Consider the following 10,006-nt stretch of genomic DNA (forward strand, 5'->3'; position numbering starts at 1 on the left):
TAGGTTTATGGTTTTCAAAGCTTAGGGTTGAGTTTTTAAAGGATTTGGGGTTTATAGAAAGATAAATTTAAAATGTAATAATGATAAAGAATAAAAAAAATGAATGTCACTCATTTAATTTCACAATATTAGTAAATCAAAATTATTATTTTAATGTCTTTCATTCTCCATGTACAACAAATATGCGTGCACAACAAATATGCGTGCAATACACACTAATATGGATCTAACATTACTTAACAAGTTTAATTTTAGTATGTACGAAAATGAATTAAAGTGCTTAAAGATATGTGAATTTATAATTTTGCTCACTGCTACTGAAAATTAGGGTATTTCAATAGAGGTATCCAGAGATAGCTAGATTTTTCCCTTTTTCACCATTACTTTATCCTACTAAAATTGGAGTATGCACAGTAAATAATTTATCTAATAAAATCTCGTTTTCCATAAATGATAGAAACTGATTTTATACTACTTTATTTAGATTTTGAAAATTTTAATTTTTTATAAAAAATAGTTTTGCAAAATTTTATATTATAATATAAAAGAAGTCCCCTAACTTTTAAAACAATTGTGTCCTATTTTTATCTTTTTCCTTCTTTTTTTTTATCATTTCTATATATTTTCTCTCCTTCAATTTATAGTGTGTTATTTTGGTACATTAACTTTTTTATTTGTTTCATAAATTAAATTATTAAGTAAAAATTATAAGTTACAATAATATATTTATAAATTAACTCAAACCCTAAACCCCACAACCCCACACCCCAAGCCCAAGACCCTGAAGGTTGAACCAATATTTGCAGAACATATCCCGGAGGTAGCTGTCGTTTGTGCTCGACAGCCAAACAGTAAGGCCATGGGTTTTAGAAACACTGCCAATGGCTCCAGCCAAGTAGGTCGTAAACAAGATTCTTCAAAAGTTCAATTGGCAAAGGTGGGTGAGAAGGAAGTTGCAATGTAAGAGGATATTGTGGTTAGAGAAATAATGGTGCCAGAATCAAACACATACACTCAAATAAGCGGCGTTGTGGGACGCCAGAACTAAAGAAGAGTTTGCTTTTGTAAATTTTCCCTCAAGTCGATCAAGTTCACAGTCGCAACTCGAAAGTGCGCTTTTACTAGCCTGCTTGTAACCAAACGGTTGAACAATTCTTTTTTTGTTTTTATCTCTATTTTTAAACCAAAAAGCTGTTTCCATAATTAAACATCCATTCACGCAATGCAAAAATGGCTTCATGCTTATCCCAACAGGAAGCAAGTCATCCTTTAACACATGCAGGAGCCCTATTCACATATTTAATCTCCGCACTGAGCTCCAACAAACATTTAAATACCATCATATTATTCAATAAAGTGTAATGAGTAAATATTAAAGACAACTCAGATGATGCAATGTTCAACCCAACTTTTGGTACATAAATGAATCCCATCAGCAACATTCAACATTCCAAGAAACTTAAACAAGCACAAACTTTAGTAAATACAAAGGTTTAGAGCTATTATTCTTCTGCAGCACTTGCAGCACTCAAATCCACACTGAGGTCAAGAACCTGCTTAAAATGAGTCAATTTTAACTTGTCATTAGCGTAGAGTAAAAAAAATTGCCAAAGAAGCGAGCTCTTTATAACCACTTATTACAACAATTTCCTAAGAGTAAATTACACAAATCATCCCTAAACTTTGACTCATTTAATTAAAGTCTCTTCATTCTTTCAATTTGAACAATGTAGTGATCAAACATGCCAAAACAAGCAGTTAAGTCCCTCCATAGAAAGGTGTTTAAATATGTCACATAGGCCACCACAGCAATTGCCACATAACAAGCTATTGTCCTTCAAATTCCATGTCATGTCATGTGTCAAAATTTGAATGGCATGTGAGTCAAAAGAAATACTATTTGAAAAATCTAATCATAATTATTTCTTTTATTTTACCATACATTTCTTTTCCTTTCTTTAATTTTCTCCTTTTTCTTTCTCCTTTCTCTTTCTACAAGTTTACTCTGTCCTTAAATGGTGGCAATAGGCGATGCAGACTGTTCATTAAGTTGCCACCAGTGCTTGCAGTTTCTTTTTCCCTCATGTCTCACTATGTTCTCCTATGCTACTCTCCCTCCCCTCACTATTATCTCCTTCCTTTTGACTACAACAACAACAAACTTAGCCTTATATCTCATAACTCGGGTCGATTGTAAGAAATGCCAAAAAAAATCATGTTAGGTCATAGCCTTGAATTTTCTTGCGCCATTCATTTCTATCAAAACCATCTTTTCATCTACTTCCTTAACCCTCATAACATTTCTTACTAATTGCATCCACATCTTTTGTGGTTTACCTCTAAAAGTTTTAACCTCTCATAAACCTAGAAGCTCATTTTTCCTAATTGGTGCACAAATATGCTTGCAATTCAAATGTCCATACCATTTCAAACGATTCTCTCTCATCTTTCCCTCAATTCGGGCTATCCCTAATTTTTTCTCAAATCTCTTTATTTTTTATTTTGTCTCTTCTAATCTTACCACACATCCATTTAAGCATCCTCATCTCGGCTATACTTATTTTCTTCTCATATAGTTTCTTAATGACCCAATATTCAATCCAATATAACAATGCAAGCCTTACAGTTGTTTTATACCACTTAGCTTTTAACTTTAAAGGCATATTGCAATCACACAACATGCCCGACGCACTTCACCACCTCACCCATTTTGCTTGAATCCTATGATTTACATCCTTTCTATCTTAGCATTGCTTTGAACAATTGATCCCAAATATAAAAATGACTACTCTTTGATACTATCTCACCATCCAACTTAATCACACTAGCACTCACTTCCCTATAATTACTAAACTTACATTTCATGTATTCAATTTTAGATCTACTCAATTTAAAGCCTCAAGACTTCAACATATACCTCCATAATTCTAATTTCGTATTAAGATCATCACTTGTTTTAGCAACTAAGACTATATCATCGACAAATAACATACATCATGGCACCTTGTCTTGGATATATCTTGTGAGCACGTTTATAACTAATACAAAAAGAAATGGACTTGGTGTTGAGTCTTGATGCAAACCCGAGGTAATGGGAAAGCTATTACTCATGCCCCCAAAAATCCTCACATTCATTACTACTTCTTCATGTATATTTTTAACTATGTTAATATATTTTAAAGGAACTTCTTTCTTCATTAAGGCCCACTAAAACACCAACAGGGAATTCTATCGTATGCTTTCTCCAAGTCGATAAATACCATATGTAAATCTTTCTTTTTGCCCAAAAACCTTCCAGCAATACCCTCAATAGATGAATTGCCTCTGTTGTGGAACATCTCGGCATAAACCCAAATTGGTTTTCGGAAATTGTGACCTTATGTCACAACCTACATTCAATTACTCTCTCCCAAAATTTCATAGTATGACTCAAGCTTTTTTCCTTGATTGTTTGAACAATTTTGTATATCACCTTTATTCTTATATTAAAGTACTAGAGTACTCTTCCTCCATTTCTCTATGATCTTTTAAGTATGCCAAATTTTGCTGAAAAGATTCGTCAACCATCATATCCCTATTTTACCCAAGCATTTCCAAATTTCAATCGAAATTCCATCTGGTCCAACAACTTTCTTTGCTTTCATCTTTCTCAAAGCCTCTTTTAACCTTATACCTTTTAATATTCTATTTAAACACACAATTATCCTTAGAAGCTATGTTAAGCTCTCCTATATAATGCTCAAAATTGCCATTAAAGAGATTATTAAAATAATCTCTCCATCTCTTCTTAATCTCCTCATCCTTCACTAAATCTCTTTCGTTGCCACCTTTGATGCATCTTACGCCATCCCCACTCTCCTTTTGATTGCTCTCTCTAATTTCCTCCATACAACTAAACTCAAAATATAAACCACCGTAACACAAGCTATCACACCAAAATTCAAATCAATGCCCATCTTTTTAACAACCATAATTTTCAAACAAATTTGGCAACAAATTTCAACTCAAACAATGGATATTAGATTCAATAATGCAAAACCATGTTTAGAAGCAAACTAAATATATATATTTAGAGAGAGAGAATGAGAGAGAGAGATTAGAGGAAAACAAAAAGAAAGAACATGATAGAGATAAGGGGGGCATGGCATGGATAGGAAGTAGTCGGCAATTTTCAGGCTAGACCAGTGCAAAAAGTCTTAAGTAATCCTAGGTGTAGGAGTGAACGCCAGTAGGAAACAATAATCAAGGAAAGAGAGAGAAAGGTGAGGAGAAACAAGAAAGGAAAAAAAGGAAAATGGAGAATGACATAAAAGTATATAACATGTAGGCCTTACATGGCATCTGATGTGGTGATTTAACAACTTTTCTAATGGTAGACAAAGATAGGGTCTTCATTGTTGATTATTAAATGTTTGGCCGCTAACTTATTACTTTTTCTAATTGAAAGATTGCGGAGATTTCAGTTAAATGAGCAGCAGTTCAGGGATGATTTATGTAATTTTCTTGTTTTTGAAGTAGCAGGAACAGCTTCTTAAGGAGCTTACAGGTTTCCAAACTGTGCTAAATATAATGTTTTAATTATATTTTTCTACTTATTCTCTTCCTTTTGACTTGAAAAATATTTACAAAACATCCAAGGTGCCTTGCTACTACAATACCAAATAAAGGCATGGATTCCAAATGCTTAAAGCCTTAAACCATTTAGCAATCAATCTTAATTCTGAAGTCCAGAAACTCCAAAGTATAGAAACTATTGTCTATCGCAATAATTGAAATTTAACCAAGAAATTTTTAAATGAGTATATGAATTGATCAGAGAGTGAAACCAACGATAAACACAAAAAACCCAAAGCTTACCTTTCCAGTTATCATGGTATACATGTTAAGTACATCCATTACAGTCGATTCAAAGTGTGTTGTAGCATCATAACTCTGTCAAATATAACAAGATATTAATTAGCAAGCAGCGACAATTATTCTGAGCATAAAGGCAGCAAATAGACCATTGAAACAAAGTAGAGCAACTAAAGATTCTCACTGTTGATATGAAACAATTGTCCAAAGAAGATTCATTGACTGGTTCATATCTGTCATAAATATCAAAGAATATCTCGTCAAAAGGACCTAGAAGATCAATTCCAGGCTTTAGTTCAGTCTCAGGGTGATCTGTCTCGGCCTCTGTTGAAACAAACGCAATGAATTTGCCCTTTGGAGCAACATTGTGAGAATATGAACAACAGAAAACATACCTGCTCAGACACGCAACAATCCTAAATTTAGATATAACAACAAAAGAGTAGCAAGAAGACTGCAGAAAAAAAATATTAGTCACTAATCAGTAATGAGCTTTCTTCATTTTTTCCAAGTTTGCTCCTCAAGTTGCCTCAGTTTTAAGTGTGAAAAGTATAAGCCTTCCACTTTTTCCAGGTTTAGTTTAAGAGGGTGTGGGTCAAACGTTGGACCTATGGTAGCATCAGTTATAAAATAAAGTATGCAATTTTGACAATGTTTCTAACAGCAAACTACTACATGGTATATATCCTCCGGAAACTTTTTTTTTCCCACAAAAAGTAGCATACAGAAACCTAGGCTTGGGAATCTAACTTATCAAGAAGAAGACATTTTCTGTTTTCCATAGAATTGAAACCAAATTTGTTTCAGAAAACTAACCTTCTAGAGTCAACATTATGAGAAGCTCAGCTCCAAGGCAACAACCCTAAGGTGGAATTATCCTTGACTTTTTCCTTGGAGTATTAAACTCAAAGAACAGTTGGCAAAGCAAAAAAGGGAGAAAAAACAGTTCTAGATCGCAGTTAATTAAAAAATTTAACAATAAAATTTGTTTACTGAGCCCCACCCAGGAAATAAGCCCAAGCCCAAAAAGTAAAGAATAGAATCAAATGTTCTCCGCAGCGGTTCAAAAAACCTGCAGAAAGCACTTAGTCCCCAAATCAAGGATACCAGGGCCACTATTGGTGCCAGATGTCGTTCTATTCAACCAAAATAGCAAAATTCATGGATATTCCAATCACTGAGAGTCACCCATATTTTATTTATCAAAACTTCCTTTGAAGAAAAAGAAAATTCCAATGAGAACTTACATGTCTGATCTGCGACCCAATTGCTTTTGTGGCAGGATAATTTGCACTGAATGAGAATCGTTGGTGCTTGGGATTGGGTGACTCATAATAGCAATTGCCCTGGCAACCTTACCAATCTTCCTAACCTGTTTGAGCAGACAGAAGTTCATGAGAATCATGAAATAATCAATTTCTATATTCAGATCCACTAGTTCAAAAATAAGCCACTATGGAATTAAATTCCACAATCTTTTCCACAATGTATAGCATATCTTAAATTCCATTTGTTACAAAATAAGGATATTGAGAAAGGCATAAAACTTTTCTTGTTAAAAGTATTCTTGTAAAAGTTTTAAATGCATGGAAATCTCATTCTTCTCTTTGGAAAGGGATATCAAGTATCAGCCACAACTAGGAAGAGGTTCAGCAGGAAAATGAAATGTTCGAATGCAGACAAGTGAACCTGTTGAGAAAGAAAGAGTTATTTCTTCCACATTCTTTAAAATGACTGAAAGTGAAGAACTCCATAAGATCACAAGTTATGCTGCTTCCCATGGATGGAAAAGCTAAAGGAAAAAAAGATAGTACAATACTACCTTGTTCGGCAAGTAGGAAGGGTCACAAACAACTTTCTTACACCTGGCAGTTTCACCTTCCGACGTGACGCCAGTAACTTTGCCTTCATCATCAAACTCCACCTGCAAATACAGCATGATGCAAATACAAGGCAAAGTATCTCATTCCAGCCACAGATATATCATGAAAACTTGGACCATCAATAATATAAAGGAAGCAAGATTAGAAATCTAACAAACACCACCACATACCTTGCACTCAGGTTTATTCAACATATATGTTCCACCATACACAGCACTAAGCCGTGCAAAAGCCTGAGTTATTACAATGGAGAAATATAAGTTTACCAAACTTTACTACATAGCAGTTGAAGCAAACTTGAGAAAGGGAGAGAGCAAGAAGAACCTGTGGCAACTCGCCTAATCCATACAGCGGATAAATGTATGGAGATCCACCTTGAAAACGTGCAAGAGACTCTGCATAGAGCTATCAAATAACAAATAGAATGAATTCACGCCATCAATAATAATGCTGAACTTTCAACCAAGCATACGCCACAAACTCAAAGCATCAGTCACCTTCATCCTCTTAACAGTATCCAATGCAGGTTCATCCAGGTACCGATCATCTCTATGAAGGGCCAATGCATGACCAATGAAGTCCACAGTGTTATCATCAAGACCATATTTCCTGTCAAAAGAAGTAAATTTTATGCTACGCAAAATGGCCTAGGTTGCTCTGTTACCTAAAAGTCATTGCCTATTACATAAGGGCAGCAGTATTTCATTGAAAATATGCAGGTCCAAAAGATAAAAGATAAATAAATAAATAAATAAAAAGGAAGGGAGAAAAAATAACAAATGAATATCTTTACTTCAAACCAAAAGTATACCCAATCAAAAGCACAGAAGCATATGGAAACATTTTAGGGTTTGTCACTGAGAACTAGGCTATACCCAAACACATGCTCAGAGGAAGGATGCAACATAAAGGGAAAAAAGGCCTTACGCAATTAGCTCCCTAGTTGTCACCCTTGTCAAGTCCATTCCCTCATGAGTTTTAGGATCCTTTTCATCATAATCTTGAACATATATGAAAAATTTCCGTGCACGGCGCTTTTCAAATATTCCCATGAGCGGAGATTTCAGTGCCTCCATGTCAGTTGCTGGCACCTTATGAACCTATTACAATGGGTAGAAACCAAAATTAGAGGGTACCATGCAAAAAAAAAAAATTGAAGCCCAAGCAGTAGAAATTGAAATGTTAAAAGAAGATATTCGACCTTTCCTTTATTAAAAACATAGCTGCCATCAACAGCTTTGAAGTACAGATACTTTGTAACATCCGTATGAATGAGGACGCGCACAAGTGTGCCATTTGCCATCATAAACTAGTCCAAAGAGTAAAAAAATGTTAGCATATTGGATGAGAAAGAATAAAAGCTGCAAAACACGCAGGGCATTAAAAGGGAAAGTTCACCTTAGGGATCATGTCCACATTATAATCTCTACTAGAGCCCAAATGAGCTGGAGGCTTATCATTTTCCCTAAACTTCTTCCAGAGCTACCAACAAATAATTTATAGAAGAAAATCAATAAATAGAAAATGGAAAACAATAAACAGATCAGCTAAGAGTTTGGTCTTTGCAGAAAATGGAACCTGAATGAGGTTCAGCGATGTAGACTCTCCTCCATAGTAGTCGTTCCTATCCATGTGCAGAACCCAAACCCCAAACCCCAAACCCCAAACCCCAACCCCCAACCCCCAACCCCAAACCCCCAAACCCCAAACCCTAAGCCCAAAGCCCTAAGCCCTAAGCCCTAAGCCCTAACCCTAAACCCTAAACCCTAAACCCTAAACCCCAGACCCTAAACGCGAAACCCGAAACCCGAACCCCGAACCCCGAACCAAAACCCCAAAACCCCGAAACCCAAACCCGAAAGCCCCAAGCCCCAAGCCCCAAGCCTTAACCCCTAACCCCTAACCCCAAGACCCCAAACCCCAAACCAGAAACCTGAAACCCGAAAACCCTAAAACCTTAAAACCCTAAAACGTTAAACCCTGAACCCCGAATCCTGTACCATAATTTTTGTTTCATAGAAAATGCAAAAAGAGGGATAGCTGCGAACACCTTATTTTGTCCGGGAATTTTATTTTTTAGAATTGAAAAGTGGCATTAACTGTAATTGAAAGACTTTTGAGATTTAATTCCAGAATCAATCCACATTAAATTGATGTTTAGAGATTTTTACGATTTAATCTCAAAGTCAATCACATTAAAATAAAAATTAAATAAAATTATAGATTTAAGGAGAATTAATTGAGCATGAATTCTTATAGAAATCTATGATCAAAGTAAAAGAGAGAGACAAAAAAAAAACTCCAACACTAAAGATGCCAAGTCCTCTCTCTTCCAAAACCATGATAGCCTAATACTTAAATTCTCATTTGCTTTTGGCTCATTTCAACCCTGCAATCGCTCTCTGCTCTTGAGCTCAAGCTTGAGCTCATGCTTGAGCCCAAGCCTACCCCACCCATGGTCTGGGATATCTTTCTCGAATACGACCTCCTAACTAGTCTGCTACCCAGCACATTCACCGACTATAGCTTTCAAAATGATGGTAGATTCATCATCATTTTAGAGAACCCTTGCTACATTCAATTTGAGTACTTGGTCTACTACGAAAAGACCATCACTAAAAAATTAGGTTATGGCTCCATAATCGATTTGAAAGGCATTCAAGTGTAGCACTTCTTCTTTTGGTTTGATAAGATCAAGGTGAATTTGCCACCATCCGATTCCATTTATTTCCAAGTGGGATTCCTCAACAAGAAACTCGATATTGACCAGTTCAAGACCATTCATTCTTATGGTGGTAAGGTTTTGGCCGAAAGAGGAAAGAGGCATTGCTAATTGTGCAAGGCGGTAAAGTTGGTGACAGTAGTAGTGTAGCAAGCAATAGGGAAGCAATCAAAAAAAAATTAAAGAAACTAGAAGCAAGAATTAATGTAAAAGAAGTGGTTAGCAATTTCCAACAATTTTCCATTTCCTAAAAATAGATCCATTTGGCAAATACAAAGGTCAACGATTAAGAATAAAAAAAATATTTGAAAGCAAAGGAGTTTAAGTTGTTATGGAAAGAGCTAGTTGGGCCAGCAAATTTTTATCTGTGCAATAGAAGCAAATCAATAAAGGTGGTTTTGTTCTTGGTTTAATGAAAAGTAAAGTATATAGAAAAAGAACAAGAAAGCAAGCAACTCCTAGTAGCAAATGCATAAAACTTGACCAAAACTCGGGCCATTAGTTGTGCAAGAGTTTTTTCACCCGTGTGAAGATTCCCACTTCAAAT

General features: G+C 35.4%; 1 protein-coding gene across 1 annotated transcript; it reads right to left on the bottom strand.

The window, feature by feature from the left end:
* Nucleotides 1–1,312: 1,312 nt before the first annotated feature.
* LOC149513279 (guanosine nucleotide diphosphate dissociation inhibitor 2-like) lies at nt 1,313–8,381 on the bottom strand. Its single transcript, XM_089748218.1, has 12 exons — nt 8,316–8,381; nt 8,136–8,219; nt 7,939–8,046; nt 7,665–7,837; nt 7,235–7,346; nt 7,062–7,142; nt 6,908–6,970; nt 6,677–6,778; nt 6,102–6,226; nt 5,039–5,249; nt 4,858–4,932; nt 1,313–1,553 (listed from the first exon to the last, which is right to left on the bottom strand). Exons 1-12 carry the CDS (start codon nt 8,367–8,369, stop codon nt 1,503–1,505), a joined length of 1,239 nt encoding a protein of 412 aa, XP_089604344.1. The 5' UTR covers nt 8,370–8,381; the 3' UTR covers nt 1,313–1,502.
* Between the last annotated feature and the right edge of the window lie 1,625 nt (nt 8,382–10,006).

The sequence above is a fragment of the Durio zibethinus genome, chromosome 19 (genome assembly GCF_047325235.1).
Source record: "Durio zibethinus cultivar Kanyao isolate XHJ-2024 chromosome 19, ASM4732523v1, whole genome shotgun sequence".
Taxonomy (NCBI): domain Eukaryota; kingdom Viridiplantae; phylum Streptophyta; class Magnoliopsida; order Malvales; family Malvaceae; genus Durio; species Durio zibethinus.

What these genes read in the sequence shown, in the direction of transcription:
- LOC149513279 (XM_089748218.1), bottom strand. Translation starts at nt 8,369, where the DNA reads ATGGATAGGAACGACTACTATGGAGGAGAGTCTACATCGCTGAACCTC. An exon ending in CATCGCTGAACCTCATTCAG is followed by an intron (nt 8,220 to 8,315) that starts GTTCCATTTTCT and finishes ATTTGTTGGTAG; the next exon opens with CTCTGGAAGAAGTTTAGGGA. An exon ending in TGAATAAACCTGAGTGCAAG is followed by an intron (nt 6,779 to 6,907) that starts GTATGTGGTGGT and finishes CTGTATTTGCAG; the next exon opens with GTGGAGTTTGATGATGAAGG.